This window comes from Rhinatrema bivittatum, chromosome 4, assembly GCF_901001135.1.
Source record: "Rhinatrema bivittatum chromosome 4, aRhiBiv1.1, whole genome shotgun sequence".
NCBI classification, from domain to species: Eukaryota; Metazoa; Chordata; class Amphibia; order Gymnophiona; family Rhinatrematidae; genus Rhinatrema; species Rhinatrema bivittatum.
This window is the reverse complement of record NC_042618.1, coordinates 357,844,953-357,868,115: the sequence shown is the minus strand read 5'-3', so window position 1 is coordinate 357,868,115 and position 23,163 is coordinate 357,844,953. Positions and strand designations below refer to the sequence as shown.

General features: G+C 45.5%; 1 protein-coding gene across 1 annotated transcript in view; it reads left to right on the top strand.

Moving 5' to 3' along the window:
* The window catches only part of SMURF2 (SMAD specific E3 ubiquitin protein ligase 2), a 316,698-nt gene that overhangs the window by 118,928 nt on the left and 174,607 nt on the right, over positions 1-23,163 (top strand). Inside the window, exon 3 of the mRNA XM_029600765.1 lies at positions 667-775. Coding sequence (XP_029456625.1) covers positions 667-775 — 109 coding nt within the window. The remainder of the gene's footprint in view (positions 1-666; positions 776-23,163) is intronic.

Here is a 23,163-nt window from a genome sequence, read left to right as displayed (position 1 = left end):
ACGCGCATCCAACCCCCCCCTTGAGACTAATAGCGCCAGCAACATTAGTCATTCCCGTGCGATACAGTAAGTAAAATGTGCAGCCAAGCCGCACATTTTACTTTAAGAAATTAGCGCCTACCCAAAGGTAGGCGTTAATTTCTGCTGGCGCCAGGGAAGTGCACAGAAAAGCAGTAAAAACTGCTTTTCTGTGCACCCGCCGACTTAATATCATGGCGATATTAAGTCGGAGGCCCCAAAAGTTAAAAAAAAAAAAAGTTAAAAACAAAATGTAAAATGGGCTTGCAGGTTGAAAACCGGACGCTCAATTTTGCCGGTGTCCGGTTTCCGAACCCGTGGCTGTCAGCGGGTTTGAGAACCGACGCCGGCAAAATTGAGCGTCGGCTGTCAAACTTGCTGACAGCCGCCGCTCCTGTCCAAAAAGAGGCGCTAGGGACGTGCTAGTGTCCCTAGCGCCTCTTTTTACCGCGGGCCCTAATTTAAATAAATTATGTTACTGAATCGCGCGCACAGGAGAGTGGCCTGTGCGCGCGCCGGGAGAGCAGTCGCTCGCCTGCTCTCCCGCGTGGTTTACTGTATCGGCCCGAATGTTATGCATTAAATATTGACCTTTCTTAGCCTTTTAGAATGCTTAGTTTAAGTTTCTTTATTTTTTCTTCTCTATAGGGCTTCCTGATCCATTTGCCAAGGTGGTAGTCGATGGATCTGGGCAGTGCCATTCTACAGACACTGTGAAGAATACGCTTGACCCAAAGTGGAACCAGCATTACGACCTGTAAGTATTCTTCATGGTATTTTAAATGAAGTTTAGTGATATTATTTTAGGGCCTGGTTTGAAGTGAAATGTTTTGCCACATATTAGCCATGTGTTGTCACCCAAAGGTCCAAAGTACTGACTCCAGGTTTCCTACTGTTTAGTGCTCTGTACACTTGATTGTTTACATTTATCTGCAGAGCTTTAGGATCTCGCAAAAGAACTTACAGCCATATCAACAAATGCAGGGAAATTACATGTCCGCAAAGTGAGAGTCACTTTTGCAGATCCCCTAAAGCTTGTCTACATGCACCAGAGACTAGATTCTGAGATGCATACAACTCGCACTTGAATTCATCTGGTGGAATGAGAACAATAATAACAAGAAAATATTACTGCTGTGCAAACTATCATTGCCTTGTTGAACCTTACAAGAATTGTCATGCTGGAACAACAGCTCGTGGAAGAGCTACTGATAGAAGGCCGCCCCAGAATACTACTATAAGGATGTTATATGTACTGCTCTTGAATCTGTGGAATGCTAGTTGCATCATGAGCCAACCCACCTGCAGTGGAGAATGGACTGGAAATGTAGGTTCACTATATCAGAGTTCACTCGCAAGAATAAGTAATTGAAAGTAAATAGCTACAGAAGCGAAGCTGCCTTTTGTGTTATGTTGGAGTGAAGCGGCCTGTGATCCTCTGGATCTTAATCAAGTCTCCTCCTCATGGAAGAATATGCAAACTCAGGAATATCCTGTGACATGAAAGGGACAGACTGACCAAGCACCAATACTCATCCACACAAAATCTCACTGCAAGGCAGAAGGCCACCAGCAAGAAGAACAGCAAAATGGTAAGCTACAAAGAGGGGAAAAACAAAACAGATGCAATTTATAAGAAAACAATGCCGCAAGAGGATGAAGGGCAGGCCAGCTCACACCTATATAGTGGTTGCCAGACCGCCTCCCAGCCCTCCCTATCTACCCGAACTTCCACTCCAACCTGATGCCCTCCTCCCTCTGTCCAAAGGTGGAGCACCACCCCGGTTGTGGCCTCCCCATACCTATATGGGGGAATGGGTTGGCTCCTGTAATATTAACTGTGTCAACCCACTTCACGTACAAATAACTTATTGTTATGGATCAATAAAATCAGCACTGGATGACTATTATTGACCCCTTAAGTTTGCAGTAAATTTTTTTTTTTTTAATTTATTAAACATGTTCTTCCAATTTTTCAAAGTTGGAGATTAAGGGGAGACATGGCAGTGCAAGATAGTCTTTAATGTTATCAAACAGAATGACAAAAAGGAAAATGTGAAGAAGCAAATAACACTGGGGAACACAATTTTTGTTGAGTTAGATCTGACGCTTGTTTTTGACTAACTTTTGACATCTGAATCCAAAAATGGCACCAGTTTTTCTCTATCACGTCAACTTTTTAAGGTACAGGATACCCTCCTTTTGTCCCAAAAAGCATACAAAATTTATTTATTTTATTTATTTAACAGCTTTTTTATACCAACATTAGAGGGCAGATCATATCGGTTTATATCTGAACAAAAGGTGGAAAATACAAAAAACAGGGAGGGGGGAAGGGAAGCAACAAGAATAACAATTTGCAACAAAGGTGCTGCAGCTAGAAGGAGGCTCTATATGTGAGCCTGAAAAGTTAAAACTAAAGGGTTAAAGATATTTACATATTAACATAGTGCTTAGGGCGCTGAGGGTTAATTGCAAGGTGAGGAGGAGGAGGTGGCAGTGGTAAAGGGAACTAGTCAGGATATGCCTGGTGGAAAAGCCAAGTTTTCAACATTTTTCTGAATTTGTATGGGCAGGGCTCGAGGTGGAGGTTTGTCGGTAGAGCATTCCAGTGAGTGGGGCCAGCAATTGATAGGGCACGGTCCCTTGTTGATCTGAGGCGGGCTTTTTTGAGGGGTGGGATGTGTAGTGTACCTTTACGGTTTGTTCTGGTTGGGCAGGAGGAGTGTGTGAATCTGAAGGATTCGCTGAGCCAGGAGGAGTTGCTTTTGTGGATGGATTTGTGTATGATGGTGAGGGTCTTGAATAGGAAGCGTGATGGGATGGGGAGACAGTGGAGGTCTTTTAGGAGGGGGGTTATGTGGTCTGATTTGCGTGCGTTCATGATTATTCTGGCAATGGTGTTCTGTAACATTTGAAGGGGTTTGATAGAGGAGTAGGGGAGGCCTAGGTACAGTGAGTTGCAGTAGTCCAGTTTGGAAACTAGAGTGGCTTGGATGACTGTTTTGAGGTCGTGAGTATGGAGAAGGGGTTTGAGCTTTTTTAAGACATTGAGCTTATAGAAGCCTTCTTTTAGGACAGAGTTGATGTGTTTTTTTAGGTTTAGGTGTGGATCAATTAGAACACCTAGGTTTTGTACTGGAAGCTGTGAGGCGAAAGTACTGGCAGCAGAGTCGTTGGGAGATGGGAGTTTGTGAGTTTGGTGGTTGTGGATGAGGAGGAGTTCAGTTTTTTTTTTTTTAATATTTAAGCTTTATTAGAGTTTTCAATTGTACAAACCGTCAAACCTTGAGACATCAAAGATCAACATTCCAAAACAGTCATACAAATACAGCAACTATATATGTGTTACAAGTAAAGATAGACAGCTTTCATCCCCTCCCACCCATCCCTCCCCCTGTCCATTCGTAGCTAATAGAACATGTATACAGTCCTATAATCATATCCAAGCTCCCTTGTCTGCTAATCACTATCCAGGAGGAAGTCATCCATGCCCTAATGCTTAGGCAATCCCTGGGAAATATGAGAAGACGAAGACAGAAGCAATTGCATACTTTAAGATTGGAATGCTCTGCCCGAGCGGGACAGATAAATACGCAGTAACTGCATAGGTCAGACACAAAATTTGATAGCAACAAGGAGTTCAGTTTTTGAGGAATTAAGGGCAAGGTGTAAATTGGTGAGTCGGGAATTGATGGATGTGAGTCATTTCTCCCAATATTTTAGCATGGTGGGATAAGGTGGATAATGGTTATAAAAGAAAAAATTACCTGATTATAATGTTTATTTAAACATAGAAACATAGAAATGACGGCAGAAGAAGACCAAACGGCCCATCCAGTCTGCCCAGCAAGCTTCACACTTTTTTTTCTCATACTTATCTGTTTCTCTTAGCTCTTTGGTTCTATTTCCCTTCCACCCCCACCATTAATGTAGAGAGCAGTGATGGAGCTGCATCCAAGTGAAATATCAAACTTGATTAGTTAGGGATAGTAGGGGTAGTAACCGCTGCAATAAGCAAGCTACACCCATGCTTATTTGTTTTACCCGGACTATGTTATTCAGCCCTTATTGGTTGTTTTTCTTCTCCCCTGCCGTTGAAGAAGAGAGCTATGCTGGATATGCGTGAAGTATCAGTTTTTCTTCTCTCCTGCCGTTGAAGCAGACAGCTATGCTGGATATGCGTGAAGTATCAGTTTTTCTTCTCTCCTGCCGTTGAAGCAGAGAACTATGCTGGATATGCGTGAAGTATCAGTTTTTCTTCTCCCCTGCCGTTGAAGCAGAGAGCTATGCTGGATATGCGTGAAGTATTAGTTTTTCTTCTCCCCTGCCGTTGAAGCAGAGAGCTATGCTGGATATGCATTGAAAGTGAAGTATCAGGCTTATTTGGTTTGGGGTAGTAACCGCCGTAACAAGCCAGCTACTCCCCGCTTTGTGAGTGCAAATCCTTTTTTCCACATTTCCTCTTGCTGTTGAAGCTTAGAGCGATGTTGGAGTCATAGTAACCATGTGTATGTTTATTGAATAAGGGTATTATCTCCAGGCAGTAGCCGTCATTCTGGCGAGCCACCCACTCTTCATTGACGGCCTCTTGACTTTATGGATCCACAGTGTTTATCCCACACCCCTTTGAAGTCCTTCACAGTTCTGGTCTTCACTACTTCCTCCGGAAGGGCATTCCAGGCATCTACCACCCTCTCCATGAAGAAATACTTCCTGACATTGGTTCTGAGTCTTACTCCCTGGAGCTTCAAATCGTGACCCCTGGTTCTGCTGATTTTTTTCCTACGGAAAAGGTTTGTCGTTGTCTTTGGATCATTAAAACCTTTCAAGTATCTGAAAGTCTGTATCATATCACCTCTGCTCCTCCTTTCCTCCAGGGTGTACATATTTAGATTCTTCAATCTCTCCTCATAAGTCATTTGATGAAGACCTTCCACCTTTTTGGTCGCCCTTCTCTGGACCGCCTCCATCTTGTCTCTGTCTCTTTGGAGATACGGTCTCCAGAACTGAACACAATATTCCAGGTGAGGTCTCACCAAGGACCTGTTCAAGGGGATAATCACTTCCTTTTTCTTACTCGATATTCCTCTCTCTATGCAGCCCAGCATTCTTCTGGCTTTAGCTATCGCCTTGTCACATTGTTTCGCCGACTTCAGATCATTAGACACCATCACCGTTATTTTATTCATACAAAGGCTATATATTGTTACTTAAGTCAAACTGTGTACAAGTAGTAAAGTTCTGCTACCAAACATATCTCTCTCTCTCTCTCTCTCTCTCCCCCTCCCCCCAGTGGTGGTGGGCTGTGCGCAGTCTCCCCTAGCAGCTTAAAATACTGAAAACGCTATTTGCGAAAACATCTCTCCCCCCAATTGGTTGTAGGTAGGAATTACAACAATTCTGGCACTTACCGCAAAGTGCGAAAAAGTTATCCAGATAGCACACTTTGCGATAAACAGCCTATTACCATAAAACACGTCCCTTTTCCTATCGCATGCGATATTCAGTGCATTTTGATAAATCCAGCCCTAAGATAGGCTGTAGAGAGAAAACTTGATGTGATAGAAGAAAACTAACTGTAGTTTTGAAATCAGCATGCCTATTTAAGTCTAAAATTGCTGAAAAATCGAACTCAGCAGGAATTATGTTAAAAATTGTTCCCCAGTGTAATAGAAGCTAGTGATAGAGGTTTCGGAAGTAAGATGATATATAAAATACCCCATAATATAATTTTGAATTACCAGATTTTTGTTCTATTATAGAGAAAAATGTTGCACTATTTTTTTTTGGACCAACAGATTCCTCCTCTTCCTTTGTACTTTAGCTCATTTAGAACCAGGGCTGGGATCTTGTACTATGAATCCTTATTTATAGCTACCTGGCAGTGTTTTCCTCTATTTTATATTCCATTCCCCTCCCCCTCCCCCCCAATGTACCTAATCTGGTCATTGCAATGATAGTCCAGGGCTGGGGACCATGCACTAGGTCTCTTTCCAGAGCCCTGCATCATGGACCCTAAATCTAGCCACTGTGTGTCACCCTTATGCAATGACTATGATATTCTCTCTCCTCCCTCCCGCCATCCTAGAGTCTGTGAACGCTGCCCACACTGCAAACCCAGTTCCCACTGACCCAGGCAGCAGAAAACCCAACTCTGAAACTGAACCAAGGCCTTTCTTCATGGCAATTGCACATTTATAAAACTAATTTCTATGTCTGAAATCATATTATAAACACCTTACAAGTAAACGACGGCAGAACTAGCCAAGGAGGTCATTCAGTCTGCCCAGGAATTTTTTATTTTTTTAATGGGTAGTAACTGCCTCTCCCTGCAGGCTGCCCCCCCCCCCCCCCCCCAAACCGAGACTTCTCTTAAGGATAGTAACTGCTGCTCTGTGTAGGCTACTCAAACCCCCCCTCCCCTAGATTCCATGCCTTCTGTTAAGGGTAGCAAATGCTGTTCCATTGAGTTACCAGAGTTAGCACAGGTTACCATTTTTCTTCATGTCCATCTTTTAGCCATTAGAGATCTTCTGTGATTATCCCATGCAATTTTGAATTTTGTAATCTCTCTGGTCTTCACTACCAGAAGGGCATTTCATGCATCCACCACCTTTTCCATGAAGCAAATTTTCCTAATGTGGTTCCTGAGTAAATCCCCTTATTCTACAGCTTTCTTTTCATTGGAAAAGGCTTGATTACCATAAATCATTAATGCCCTTCAGATATTTAGAAGTCTGTAGCTTATCTCCCCTGTCCCCCCTCTCCTCCAGAGTATACATATCTAGCTCCTTCAGTTTCATCTCGTCCTTATTTTGGTGCAGCCCCCACACTATTTCGGTTGCCTTTCTCTGAACCGCTTCCATCCTGTATCTATTCTTATTGAGATGCGGTCTCCAAAACTGAACACAGTATTCCTGGTGAGGCCTCGCTAGTGACCTGAATAGGGGCATTATCACCTCCTTTTTCCTGCTAGTTATGCCTCTTTCTTTGCAGCTCAACATCCCTCTGGCTATGGCCACTGAACATAAGAAATTGCCATATTGGGTCAGACTGAGGTCCATCAAGATCAGCATCCTGTTTCTAACAGTAGCCAAGCCAGAATTACAAGTACCTGGCAAGTACGCAAACACTAAATAATATGCTACTAATGCCAGTAATAGCAGTGGCTATTCCCTAAAAGGTGAATTTTAAAAGCTCTATGCAGCCAAAGCAGGGAGATATGTGCGTGGCTGGGCCGTGCGTGCACCGCTCAGATTTTAAAAGGCCTGCAGCCAAGCGCATATCTCCCGGTATGCAGATAAAAAAAAGGTTTGGTGAAAAAGGGGTGGGGTATGGGCAGGCTGGGACTGCACCCATGAAGTCAGTTACTCGCACTAGCGCACACCGGGATATCATAATCGTGTAACTTGCTTCTGCTAGGGACAGCGTGAAAAAAAAAAAATAAGGGTAGTCAGCGGGATTTTAGGGGTCAGGACTAGTAGAGTAAAAGGGAGGCAGGTTAGGTAGGGGGTTTAGGAAGTCTGCTTCTTTTATTGGGGTGAACTGGGAGGGAACTAGGAAATAGGCCTATTGGGTCGCTGTGCATATGTATTAAAATTCCCCCCTTTACGTGGTCGAGACTGTATTCGCACGCACATGTGTGGTTAACCAATTTTATAACATGCGCATAAATGCACCCATGTTATAAAATCAGCGCATCCATGTGTGCGCACTGGCAAACGTGCACGCATTTGCGCACGCATGTCAGTTTGAAGGTTACCGTCCCTGTGAACTTGATTAATATCAGTTTATGAACTTCTGCTTGAAGAACTTATCCAAACCCTTTTAAACCCAGCTACTTTAACTTCCCTTACCCCATCCTCCAGCAACAAATTCCGGAGCTTAATTGTGAGTTGAATGAAAAAAAATGGCTCAGATTTGTTTGTAGCACATCTTCTTCTTCAAGCTGAACAGCCCTAACCTCTTTAGCCTTTCCTTTTAGGGGAGCCATTCCATGCATTTATCATTTGCATTCTCCAGTGCAGCTATATCTTTTTTGAGCAGCAGCGACCAGAGATGCACCCAGTACTCTAGGTGTGGTCTCACCATGGAGCGATACAGGCATTATGACATTCTCCGTTTTATTCACCCTTTCCTTCCTAAGAATTCCTAACATTGCTTTTTTTGATCGCCGCAGCATACGGGGCCGACGATTTCAATGTATTATCCACTATGATGCTTAGATCCTTTTTCCTGTGAGGTAACTCCTAATATGGAACCTATCATCATGTAACTACAGCATAGGTTATTTTTCCCTATATGCATCACCTTGCACTTGTGCACATTTAAATTTCATCTGCCATTTGTATGCCTAATCTTGCAGTCTCACAAGATCCTCCTGCAATTTATCACAATCTGCATGTATTTTGACTACTCTAATTTTGTCATCTGCAAATTTGATCACCTCACTTGTATCCTTTTCCAGATCATGTATAAATACATTGAAAAGCACCAGTCCAAGGAAAGATTCCTGAGGCATGCCACTATTTACCTTTTTCCACTGAGAATACTGACCATTTAATTCTGCTGTTTCCTGTCTTTTAACCAGTTTGTAATCCACATCGCCACCTATACCATGATTATTTAGTTTTCTAAAAAGCCTCTCATGAGGGACTTTCTCAAATGCCTTCTGAAAATAAAAATATACTACATCTACCTGTTCAACTTTGTCCACATTATTATTTAGCCCTACAAAAAAAAATGTAGTAGATGAGGACTTCCCTTGGGTAAATCCATGCTGGCTGTGTTCCATTAAACCATGTCTGTCTTTGTTCTGTGATTTTGTTCTTTAGAATAGTTTCCTCTATTTTTCCTGGCACTGAAATCAGGTGCAGCAGTCTGTAGTTTCCTGGATTATCCCTAGATCTCTTTTTAAATATCAGGGTTCCATTGGCAACTCTTGAGCCTTCAGGAACAATAGACAATTTTATTGATAAGTAACACATTTTTACTAATAGATCTGAAATTTCATTTTTTAGTTGTTTCAGAACCCGATGTATAACATCTGGTCCAGGTGATTTGCTACTCTTTAGTTAGTCAATCTGGCTTACTACATCTTCCAGGTTCATCGTGATTTGGTTTAGTTCATCTGAATCATCAGCCATGATACCAGAACTGGTATCTCCCCAGCATCTTCATTAGTAAACATGGAAGTAAAGAATTAATTTAGTCTTTCTGCGAGGACTTTATCTTCCCTAAGAGCCCCTTTAACCCTGCGATCGTCTAACTGTCCACAGACTCTCTCGCAGGTTTCCTGCTTCGGATATATTTTAAAAAGTCACATTGCTTCGCTGCCTTCAGATCATTAGATACTATCACCCTGAAGTCTTTCACTGTCCATGCACATCAGTCTTTCACCCCCATCACATAGAGCTCCTTTTGGATTTTAGTACCCCAAATGCATGACTCTTCACTTCTTGTCATTGAATCCTACCTGCTAAACCTTTGACCACTTCTTTAGCTTTTCATCACTTTTTATTCTCTTTTCTCCAACATGTGTGTCCACTCTGTTTCAGATCTTAGTGTCATCCCCCAAAAGACAAACTTTTCCTTCTAATACTTCTGCTATGTTACTCATAAAGATATTGAACAGAACTGATCCTTGAGGCACTCCACTTATCACTTTTTTCTTCTTAGAGTAGGTGCCATTTACCACCACTCACTGTCGCCTGTCAGTAAACCAGTTTGTAATCAATTCTGCCATCTTTGGGCCACTCCCAAGCTAATTTCATGAGCCTCCTATATGGGACAGTGTCAGAAGCTTTGAAATGCAGTTAAAACACATGAGTGTTAATCCTTGATCTCATTTTTAGTCACCCATTCAAAAAAGTAAATCAAATTAGTGTGACACGATCTACCTCTGGTAAAACCATGTTGCCTTGGATCTTGCGACCCATTGGATTGTAGATAGTTGATTATCCTTTTCTTCAGCAGCATCTCCATTAATTTTCCATGACCACCAAAGTAAAGCTAACCGGACTGTAGTTTTCAGCTTCTTCACTTTTGTGAAGCAGGACCACACTGCCCTTATTCCAGGACAAGCAGGATGCTAGTCCTCACTTGTGGGTGACATTATTGATGGAGCCCTGGTACAGAAAACTTTCTGTCAAAGTTTCTAGAAACTTTTGATTGGCCCTTTGAAGCCACTGAGCATGCCATGATATTCTCTGCCACAGGGGTCTCTCTTCAGTCTTCGTTTTTCCTCGCTGCTGTAAGCATCACGGAGCAAGGAGCCTTGTGAGTTAATTTCACAGTATTACTGACTAAAAAAGTCATATATTTCTCATTTTTTTTTCTCTCCCATAAGGGATCTCTCTCAGATTTCCACCGGCTGGTGAGAAATCTTAGTCTCGTTTTTACTTTTGAGTAAAAACTTTCTCTCACATTTTCTTCCCTCTTTTAATCGACGGGTGTTGACAGAAAATGGCTTCCGGATTTAAAAAAAATGTCCGGTTTGTAATCGGACAATGTCCATAACAGATCCACACCTCGAGTGTGTTCTCTGTTTAGAAGATAAACATGATGTCTCAAACTGCTCTCAATGTGCAGAGATGACTCCCAAAGGAAGAAAACTTCGACAAGAGAAGATGGAACATCTTTTTCACCTTCAGCTTCTTCCTTCTCCTTCAACATCAACAAAATCATCCCCGGAGGGGGTTTCAAAGCGAATTTTGTAGAAAAAACGTCGTCTGGAGGGGTCCGGAGATCATCCATCGACATCGACTGCATCGTCCAGGTCAGTGATCGCACATCGACCAAAACATCGGCACCGACATCGGCACACACAGACTCCAGCGACACCTCTCTCGCCGGAGGAACCGACTGCTAAGCGGCTTAAACCTCAGGAAACTCCGCTACCCTCGGCGCTGGGGCCTATACCTCCTTCGGTCGAACCTCCACAGGGCGCTGTGGAGAAAGTATCGACGCCTAAACCGCCACCGCGTTCAGCTGCTCTACTGCACCAGCTGTTTCGCAGGAATTGTCAGACTTTATCAGACAAGCGGTACTCCAGGCCCTTAAAGAACAGATGCCTATTCCGGCGACTTCGCCGATGCTGGTGCCGACACTGCCGGTTCTTGAACCGATGCCAGTACCCTTACCGATGCCGGTGATTGCACTGAAGCCGGTGAGTACACCGATGCCGATGACCCCGTCGATGCCGGTACCTCCACCGATTCCAGTTAAGGTGACACCGGCACAACCACCGAAGATACCGATTCCGGCGCCGACACCATTGATACCATTCTCACCGGGGGACCCGGGACATCCAGAACTGGCACTCTACCAACTTATAATGAAGAGATTAGATGAGGTGGTCGGTGCTCTTCCTTCCAAACCTGGGAAAGAACACCCTGAGGAGTCACCCTTTGATGACCCACAACCAGGTCCTTCAGGGCTTCCTCGGCCACCTAGAACCTCTCCAATTTCTCCACCTAGACAAGATCCATATGATACTTGGAGTGATACACACTCAGATACCTCATCTGAAGCTTTCATATCTGATCCTTCACCACCGGATCCAAGGAAAAATCTCCACCAGAAGATTTATCATTCACAACTTTTATCCAGGAAATGGCTGACACCATACCTTTCACTTTGGTCACAGAGCAGGACGTAAGTCAACAAACATTGGAGGTTCTCCAATTTGTAGACCCTCCAAAGCAAGTGGTCGTCATACCTGTCCATGATGTCCTTCTGGACTTACAACATCGGATTTGGGAACATCCATTCTCAGTGCCTGCTGTTAACAAAAGAATGGGCATTACATATTTGGTGCAGTCTACACCTGGCTACCAAAAATCACAGCTTCCCCACAGTCAGTAGTGGTAGAGTCTGCGCAAAAGAAATCCAAGAGGATAAGGCCACATTCCTCGAATCCCCCAGGTAAAGATCACAGGTTCTTGGATTCCCCTGGGTTGAAAGGTCTATCAAGGAGCCATGTTAAATTCTAGGACATCTTCGTATCAATTATACATGACTCAGTACCAAAGAAATCTGTGGAAGCAGATGCAGGACTTTATACCATTGCTTCCATCACAATATCAGGAAGCAGCCCAGGCAATTATCCACAAAGGGCTGGAGGCTGGCAAGCATGAGGTCCGTGCTGCCTATGACTGCTTTGAGACAGCATCTAGGGTGGCTGCATCAGGTATAAGTGCAAGACGTTGGGCTTGGCTTAAAGCCTTGGACCTCAGGCCTGAAGTCCAGGACAAATTAGTCAACCTCCCATGTCTTGGAGATAACCTCTTCGGATCCAAAGTACAGGATGCAGTTGCTCTATTAAAGGAGCACATGGAGACCCTGCGACAACTTTCATCAATTCCGCAGGATCCACCTTCACAGCCATCTCGAAGGCCTCAAAGGAAAGACCCTAGAAGACCCTTCTACCGGCAGAGGCGGTATTACCCTCCAACAGCTAGGAGCATATCTTCTAGGCCGCAACAGAGAACTCAACCTAGACAACCTAGAGCAACTAGGCTTCAACTTCCGCCACAGACAGGACCAGCAACAAGCTTTTGAGGCCTTCCCCAGAGACCGAAGCCATCTCTCCAATCCTCATCCAGAGCTTCCGGTAAGAGGTCGAGTATCCTTTTACAACCATTGGATTCAAATAACAACAGATCAATGGGTACTTGCAATAATATTTCAAGGTTACCAACTCAACTTCCTCTCAATTCCAACAGATTCTCCTCCAAGACCTATGTCTCTAACCGAAAATCACAAAACCCAATTACAAGTAGAATTATCCACCCTTCTGAGAGCCAGAGCAGTAGAGCGGGTGCCCTGGACTCAGCAGGGCAGAAGATTCTATTCCCTTTATTTCCTCATTCCAAAGAAAACTGGAGGCCTACATCCCATCCTAGAACTCAGAAATCTCAACAAATTTCTAAAGAAAGAAAAGTTCAGGATGGTTTCTCTATGCACCATGCTTCCACTTCTTCAAACAGGAGATTGGCTTTGTTCTCTGGATCTACAAGACGCTTACGCTCACATTCCAATATTCCCTCCTCATCGCAAGTATCTGCGCTTCATGGTGGGTCATCAAGATTTCCAATACAGAGTACTACCATTCGGTCTTGCCTCTGCTCCCAGAGTATTCACCAAATGTCTAGCAGTAATAGCAGCACACTTGTACAAGGAAAGTGTCCTTGTCTTCCCATATCTAGATGACTGGCCCATCAGAAGTCAATCTCAACAAGGAGCTCTGGCTTCTCTCAGTCGAACAATTACTCTACTTCACTCCATGGGTTTTCTCATCAATTATCAAAAGTCCCATCTCATTCCATCTCACCTGCTCCAATTCATTGGAGCAGAATTGAACACCATCCTCTCAAAGGCCTTTCTACCCGAGGATCGGGCAGAGACACTTTCCCTATTGGCAAACTCGCTACATTCAAAGAAACAATTAACAGCTCATCAGTTTCTAACCTTACTAGGCCACATGGCCTCCACAGTGCTTGTTACTCCTATGGCACGGTTAGCCATGAGGGTAACTCAATGGACATTAAGATCACAATGGATCTAAGCCATTCAACCACTGTATTCTCCAATTCAAGTAACCTACCAACTACTTTCCTCTCTACTTTGGTGGGCAAACATGGCCAATTTGCGCAAGGGTCTACCCTTCCAACAACCAGTCTCACAAATAACGTTAACTACAGATGCATCCACTTTAGGTTGGGGAGCTCACATAAATAATCTCCAAACCCAGGGTACTTGGACAAAACTCGAAGCAACATTTCAAATCAATTTCCTGGAACTTCGAGATATACGTTATGCACTGCATGCGTTCAAGGACTGCCTTTCACACAAGACTGTTCTGATCCAAACGGACAACACAGTAGCCATGTGGTACATCAACAAACAGGGAGGTACGGGCTCGTACCTTCTTTGTCAAGAAGCTGCACAGATTTGGGAAAGGGCCCTAACACACTCAATATTTCTCCGGGCCACTTATCTGGCAGGCATTCACAATGTACTGGCAGATCGACTCAGTCGTCAGTTCCAACCACACGCGTGGTCCCTGGATCCCTCAATAGCGACCAGGATATTTCAAAATTGGGGACAACCAACAATAGACCTCTTTGCGTCACCCTGAATCCAAAGTGGGCAACTTCTGCGCTCTGCACAAACAGAAAAAACAGCCAGCCAAGGACGCCTTTGCTCGCCCTTGGAACTCAGGCCTTCTGTAAGGGTATCCTCTGATACCGCTTATAACCAAAAATCTAATGAAGTTACAACAGGACAAGGGGTCCATGATACTCATAGCCCCGTATTGGCCTCAATACACCTACACCCAGGCGAATGGGATCCCCCACACAGGGATCCCATTCGCCTGGGTGTAGCTCCCACTCTCATAACTCAGGATCAGGGTCGGTTGCGCCATCCCAACCTTCAATCCCTATCCCTGACAGCATGGATGTTGAAAGCTTGATTTTACAACCACTCAATCTTTCAACCAATGTATCTCAAGTGCTTATAGCTTCATGTAAACCTTCAACTCGAAATAACTATTCTTTGAAATGGAAAAGGTTTAGTTTGTGGTGCAACCAAAAGAGTATAGATCCTTTCACCTGCCCCACAACTTCTCTACTAGACTACTTATGCCATCTTTCAGACTCTGGTCTCCAAACTTCATCTGTAAGAGTCCTTTTAAGTGCAATCTCAGCTTACCATAACAGGATGGGAGATGCACCAATAATCCATACAACCTCTTGTCAGCAGGTTTGAGAGGTTTAACTCAACTTAAACCACCAATTCGGCCACCAGTAACAGAATGGGACCTGAATCTGGTCTTAACAAGACTCATGCGTTCTCCTTTCGAACCCATTAATTCTTGTGATCTTAAATTTCTCACATGGAAGACTATCTTCCTCATAGCTATTACATCGGCTAGACGGGTTAGTGAGTTACAAGCACTTGTCACGTACTCACCCTATACAAAATTCTTACATGACACATCCAAAATTCCTCCCCAAGGTAGTTTCGGAATTCCACTTGAACCAATCCATAGTTTTACCCACATTCTTTCCAAGGCCTCATTCACACCAAGGAGAACGAGCCTTACATACCTTGGACTGTAAGCTTGCGCTAGCATTTTACTTAGACTGTACTGCAGTCCACAGGAAATCCACTCAACTCTTATGATCCAAACAAACCGGGAAAAGCAGTGGGTAAACGTACTCTATCCAATTGGCTAGCAGATTGCATACAGTTTTGCTATGAAAAAGCAGGCCTTTCTCTCCAAGGACGAGTAAAGGTGCATTCAGTGAGAGCAATGTCAACCTCAGTAGCACACTATCGTTCAGTGCCAATTCTTGACATATGTAAAGCAGCAACATGGAGTTCTCTTTACACCTTTTCAGCTTACGGACAATCTGTCTTAAAGAACTTGTTTCCAGTCTAATCCCAACTCCTTCGACATCCAATCTGCTGTGATCTTTGGCTGCCTCATTTTCAACAACAATACTTCACTGTTGCTTCACTACAAAATGACTCAGCCTCTAGCTTGCTAATCACCCACATGTGAGGACTAGCATCCTGCTTGTCCTGGGATAAAGCAAAATTGCTTACCTTGTAATAGGTGTTATCCCAGGACAGCAGGATGTAGTCCTCACGAAACCCACCCGCCACACCGCGGAGTTGGGTCCAATACGTTTATTATTTATTTTTCTAAAGCTTATTGCTACATACGAGACTGAAGAGAGACCCCTGTGGCAGAGAATATCATGGCACGCTGGGCATGCTCAGTGGCCTCACAGGGCCAGTCAAAAGTTTCTAGAAACTTTGACAGAAAGTTTTCCGTACCGGGGCTCCATCAATGATGTCACCCACATGTGAGGACTACATCCTGCTGTCCTGGGATAACACCTATTACAAGGTAAGCAATTTTGCTTTCTCCAAATTTGTGGCACAAAGTCTGCTTCCAGAGATCTGTTGAATAAGTCTTTTAGTGGACCTGCCAGCAGATCTCTGAGCTCCTTTGGTATCCTAGGATGTATCTAATCAAGCCCCATGGCTTTGTGTACTTTGTTTTGCTAGTTCCACCCAATCATTCTCTTCTGTAAATGAGATTGTATCTAGCCCCCTTGCTATCCTTGCAGTTGCCAACCATCAATGGTCCTTCTCCAAGGTTTTCTTTAGTGAACACCAAGCTGAAGTATTTGTTCAATGTTTCTGCATTTCCTCATCTTTCTCCACACAATGACCATTATCTTATTTTAATCTTGTAATACTTTCTCACAGGACAAGCAGGATGGTAGTCCTCACATATGGGTGACATCATCAGGATGGAGCCCAGTCACGGAAAACTTCCATCAAAGTTTCCAGAACTTTGACTGGCCCCTAATGGGCATGCCCAGCATGGCACTAACCCTGCAGCCAGCAGGGGTCCCCCTTCAGTCTTCTTTTTTCCGTGCTGCAGTAGCCTCGTGGTTTAGGAGCTCTGTGGAGATTCCTGACAGGAATTTTCCTCACGGAATTAACTAACATTAAATTGCCCCACAGGGGTCCCTCCTCTAACTTCTCTCTAGCCGCGGTACCCCGGTAAGTTTTTTGACAGTTTTCCGTCTATTACCGTCGAGTTTGGCCCTTGCGGCCTACTGGCTGTCGTCCACCCCGCGGCTCGATTTTTTTCTATGGCCATGGCATCGGGGTTCCGTCAGTGCCCGGACTGTACTCGCACCATGTCTATCACAGACCCTCATGGCATCTGTGTAATGTGTTTAGGCCGGGAGCATGATGTCCTGACTTGCACCAAATGTGCCCTGACACCCAAAGGTCGCAAGGCAAGGATGGAGAAGATGGGACTCCTCTTCCGTGCTCACACCCCGACGCCGTCCATCGCATCGACGTCATCGGAACCGGCACCGTCGACGTCGCACCAGCATCGCCACCATCCGGTGACCGTCTGCCATCGACGTCTTCACGGCCATCGGCGCCCGGTACTCCCCCTCAGGATCGAGGGGATCGTAGGGAGAAACATCGGCATCGTATGACTCGGACCGTCGAGGGAGCGAAATCATCGACCTCGCCACCGTCCGAGCCACCGTTGAAGAAGCCCTGTCCAGGGAAGGCACCGACCATTCCTGCGACTGGGTCATCGAGGCCACCCTCACCCGATCGGGGTTTGGGAGCCACGATTCTGCCTGTAAAGGTGGTCCCTCCGGCTATGCCTCTGCCTCACTCTTCTGTTCCGGAGCTGGGGCTGCTTGCTCCAGGTCTCCGAGAAGAACTGGACCGGCTGGTCCAGGAGGCCATCGACAAGGCGATGCAACGACTCCAGGTCCCTTCGACACCGGCACCAATTGTGGAACCGGTCATCGACCCGATTCCAGCAACGCTGGCACCGCTGCTATCCCGGATGGAGGCGCTCATAACTGCCCTTCCACCGGTGATTCCCGGGTCTCCGATGGCTCTGGTGCGCTCCCCGTTAACAGCTTCATCGGGAGGAGAAACACCGTTCCGCATCCCTCCTTCGGGAGTTTTGCCTCAGCCATTGATGCCAATTCGTCCCTCGCCACAGATTCATTCATCGGGGGCGGATACGTACGTCGGCGCCATCGATGCCTTCGATACCGGCACCGATGCCATCCACGGTGCCCCCGGCGATTCCTTCGATTTTCTCGGAGCCTCGGCCGGGGCCTTCGGGTATCCAACCCCCTTCTCATCCTACAGGTCAGTCTGCTGATCCTTATGACACCTGGGGTGATGATACTTCTTCAGACACCGATGATTTACCTTCACCTACCTCTTCTACTGAAATTAGAAAGTGTTCTCCTCCAGAGGACCTTTCTTTCATTAATTTTGTGAAGGAAATGTCTGTGTTGGTCCCTTTTCAGCTTCAGATGGAGCAGGATGATAGGCACCAGATGATGGAGTTGCTCCAGTTCCTGGATGCCCCTAAAGTGATCACTTCCATTCCCATTCATCAAGTTCTTCTTGACCTCCTCAAAAATAACTGGGAAAACCCTGGATCCATTGCCCCAGTCCATAGAAAAGTTGACACTACCTATTTAGTGCAGTCAGCCCCCGGCTTTCAAAAATCTCAGCTCAACCACCACTCAGTTGTGGTAGAATCGGCTCAAAAGAAAGCAAAAAGGACGAAGCCTCACTCATCTACCCCTCCTGTTAAGGAACACAAGTTCCTAGACAATATTGGTCGACAAGTGTTCCAAGGGGCTATGCTCATCTCCAGAATTGCCGCTTACCAGCTGTATATGACCCAATACAATAGGGTCATCTTCAAACAGATACAGGACTTCTCTGAAACCCTACCTGAACAATTCCAAGTCCAGTTTCAAATCCTTGTCAACAAGGGGTTTGATGCAGGAAAGCATGAGACAAGAACAGCTTATGATATCTTCGATACCTCTACTAGAGTGTCTGCAGCTGCTATTTCGGCAAGACGATTGGCCTGGCTCAAATCTTCTGACTTTGCCCAGAAGTACAAGACAGGCTATCTGACCTACCATGTGTAGGAGACAATCTGTTCGGTGAGCAGATCCAGCAAATTGTGGCTGAATTAAAGCACCATCATGAGACCCTTAAACAGCTCTCATCGATTCCTTCTGACTTCCCCTTAAGACAGCCCTTCAGGAAGGACTCTAAGAAGTCATTCTTCCGTCCAAGGAAGTACTATCCTCCACCAGCAAAGTCCCGAACTACGAGACCTTATCAAAAGCCTCAGCCTCGCCAGGCCCGAAAGCAAAAGCCACAAGCAGCTCCCCAGCCCGGGGTCTGCTTCCAGTTTTTGACTTTCACTTGGAGAGCAGCAGTCTGAGTCCTCTGCCAAGCATACCAGTGGGAGGTCGATTTTGCCACTTTCACGGCATGTGGCAATCAATCACAACCGACCAATGGGTGCTAGCAATCATTACCACCTAAACTTTCTTACTCTTCCACCGGACACACCACCTCTGCAGGCGTGGAGAGTATCCGACCACTCTGTCCTTCTGGAGCAGGAGGTTTCCCTTCTTCTCCAGTTAAGAGCAATAGAACCCGTCCCACTCTTGCAGCAAGGCCTAGGGTTCTATTCCCGGTACTTTTTGATCCCCAAAAAATCCAGGGGGCTTCGTCCAATTCTGGATCTACGTGCTCTCAAGTACTTCCAACGGGAAAAGTTCAAGATGGTAACCTTGGACCTTGGACTCGCTTCTACCTCTTCTACAAAGAGGAGACTGGCTCTGCTCTCTGGACCTCCAGGACGCATACACACACATTGCGATCACTCCAACTCATCGCAAGTACCTCAGGTCTCTAGTAGGCCCAAAGCACTATCAATATCGAGTGCTTCCTTTCGGCCTAGCGTCTGCACCATGAGTCTTCACCAAATGTCTCGTAGTTGTAGCAGCTTTCCTCAGGAAAGAAGGTGTGCACGTCTACCCCTATCTGGACGACTAGTTAATCAGGGCTCCAACCCAGCAAGCCGCTTGGTCGTCCCTTGATTCACTCTACACACTTTAATTTCTCTAGGATTTCTTTTCAATTACGGGAAATCCTATTTAACCCCATCTCAAAACCTGTCGTTCATTGGGGCAGACTTGGACACTTTACAGGCAAAAGCCTTTCTACCTCGACAACGAGCGCTAACACTCGTGGCCCTCGCACACCAATTGCAGTCTCAACATACAGCAACAGCTCGCCAATTCCTCGTCCTGCTAGGACACATGGCGTCCTCCGTCCATGTTACACCAATGGCCCGCCTGGCCATGAGACTCATGCATTGGACTCTGATGTCACAATGGATTCAAGCTGTTCAGCCTCTGTCGACCATTGTCCACATCACCAACTCACTCCGCTGTCTCTCGCCTGGTGGAAAGATCAGACCAATCTCCTCCAGGGACTGCCTTTTCAAGTGCCAGATCCTCAACTCATTCTCACCACCGACGCTTCCAACCTCGGGTGGGGAGCCCACGTGGACAATCTACAGACACAAGGATCTTGGTCTCCACAGGAAGCCAATCATCAAATAAACTTCCTAGAACTTCGAGCAATGCGATATGCTCTCAGGGCTTTTCAGAAATGCCTATCAAATCACGTCATCCTGATTCAGATGGACAACCAGGTGGCCATGTGGTACATCAGCAAGCAGGGGAGGCACAGTCTCCTTCCTCCTGTGTCAGGAAGCTGCGCAGATTTGGGCAGAAGCGCTCTCCCACTCGATGTACCTCAGGGCCACCTACTTGCCGGGAGTGGACAATGTCTTGGCAGACAAACTGAGTCGCGTCTTCCAGCCACACGAGTGGTCTCTCAACCCCTCGGTAGCGACCTCAATCTTTCGCCAATGGGGATACCCCCAGACAGACCTCTTTGCGTCCCCTCAGAACCACAAAGTGGACAATTACTGCTCCCTCATTCGGAGCGAGTGCTCTCAGCCCAGAGATGCATTCTCCCTCTCGTGGGCAACTGGTCTGCTCTATGCATTCCCTCCACTTCTTCTTCTTTCAAAGACTCTTGTGAAGCTACGTCAGGACAAAGGAACCATGATCCTGATAGCACCTCACTGGCCACGCCAAGTGTGGTTTCCCATACTCCAGGATCTCTCCATCCGCAGGCACATTCCCTTGGGAACGGACCCGCATCTGATCACTCAAAACGACGGATGCCTACGCCATCCCAATCTTCAGGCCTTGTCCCTGACGGCATGGATGTTGAAAGGTTAATCCTTCAACTATTTAACCTTTCAGATTCGGTTTCTTGTGTCCTGATTGCTTCACGGAAGCCTTCCACAAGAAAATCTTATACCTATAAATCGAAAAGGTACACATCATGGTGCACTTCGCAGTCCCTTGATCCCTTTTCCTGTCCAATCCCAAGGTTTTTGGACTATCTCTGGCATTTGTCAGTCAGGTCTAAAAACTTCTTCCATCAGAATGCAAGTCAGTGCGGTAGCTGCCTTCCATAAAGGTGTCAGGGATGTCCCTATATCAGTACAACCCCTCGTAACACGATTTTTAAAGGGCTTGCTCCATATCAAGCCACCTTTACGTCCTCCGGCCCCTTCTTGGAACCTTAACCTGGTTCTTGGTCGGCTCATGAAACCACCATTCGAACCTCTTCACTCCTGTGACCTAAAATATCTCACATGGAAAGTGTTTTTCCTTTTAGCTATCACTTCAGCTCGCAGGGTTAGTGAGTTACAGGCCCTAGTTACCTATCCGCCTTACACTAAACTCCTGCAGGACCGGGCGGTACTCCGCACTTACCCTAAGTTTTTACCCAAGGTAGTTTCAGAGTTTCACATTAATCAATCCATCATACTACATACCTTTTTTCCCAGGCCCCATTCCAATCCAGGGGAAAAGGCTCTGCATATCCTTGACTGTAAACGGGCTCTAGCTTTCTGTCTAGACCGTACACTTGCCCACAGGAAGAGCACTCAGTTATTCGTCTCTTTCCATCCCAACACATTAGGGCAACCTGTGGGTAAGCAGACTCTCTTCTCCTGGTTGGCGGATTGCATATCCTTTTGCTATCAGCAAGCGGGCATTCCTTTTCAAGACCGTGTTAAAGCACACTCTGTGAGGGCCATGGCGACTTCAGTAGCACACCTAAGATCGGTGCCGCTTCCTGATATTTGCAGGGCTGCCACCTGGAGCTCTCTCCATACCTTCGCAGCCCACTATTGCTTGGACAAAGCCAGAAGACAGGATTCCATCTTCGGCCAATCTGTCCTGCGTAACCTATTTCCAACGTGACATACCAACACCCTTCCGCCTGCCCGGTGGGGTTCAGGATGCCCTCTACCAAATTCCACCCCAGTTGTTGTGCCTGTTGCACGCCGTTGGGTACATTTGGTGCACGTTCGGACATCCTCAGCTCGGTACTCACCCATATGTGAGGACTACAATCCTGCTTGTCCTGTGAGAAAGCAAGTTTGCTTACCTGTAATAGGTGTTCTTACAGGACAGCAGGATGTTAGTCCTCACGAAACCCGCCCGCCGCCCCGCCTTGCGGTTTTGGGTTCGTAACGTTTTGTTGTTTTATTTTTTCGGCACTGCCTGTAGCTATCAAATAAGACTGAAGGGGGACCCCTGCTGGCTGCAGGATTAGTGCCTTGCTGGGCATGCCCAGTAGGGGCCAGTCAAAGTTCTGGAAACTTTGATGGAAGTTTTCCGTGATTGGGCTCCATCCTGATGATGTCACCCATATGTGAGGACTAACATCCTGCTGTCCTGTAAGAACACCTGTTACAGGTAAGCAACACTTGCTATCTCTGGCCTTCCTCCTTTCCTTGATATATATGAAAATGTTTTGCCATCTTGTTTTACCTCTTTGGTGATCCTTTCTTCCACTTGAGCTTTTGCTATCCTGATTTCTTTCCTCATCTCTTTATGGTTCACCAGATATACTTCCCTGTCATCTTCTTTTGAGTTCCTTTGTATTCTTGAAAGCTGAGCTTTTTGCCTTTATTTTTCCAACCACTTGTTTGGAGAACTATATCAGGTTCCTGTTCCTTATTTACTTTTCTTACATAAAGATTTGTTGCCTTAATAATAGCTGCTTTTAATTTGGCTCACTATTATTAACTTCACCCAATTTCACCCAGTCTTCTAGTGCCTCCTCTAGGTACCTTCCCATTTTAACAAATCCTGTTTTAAAATCAGTAATCAAACTGTTTAGCAAGCTGAGATCTATGCCATAGAAATTTGTGAACTTAAGTTGCAGAATTTAGTGACTGTTGTGAGGGTTTCTACAAATTAACTATACCTTGCTGTTACCTTATCTCAGCTGCCAGATACTGTGGAGTTTGTCCCAGAATCTTCCCACAGGAAATAGGCCTACATAAATACCAAAAATGTTAAATTTGTTTGGGCAAATTCTCATGCCTTACCATGTTGATCTGTTCAGTACAATGAATGCTTTATTTTTACCATTTTCTTTTTCCCTGAAAACAAATACTTTTGTAAATTTTCAGTGAATTTCATTGAAAATAAATCCTGATTTTAATTCCCTCTTTAATGTTTTAATGACCCTGTTGGCATTATATTTGATTTGATTGGCAAACTGTTTAATTAGCCAAACAATGAAGTGGAGCAGAACTGCACCATCTAAGCGTGTAGTCAGACATATAATGGTGCAGCAGTGCCAGAATGGTTT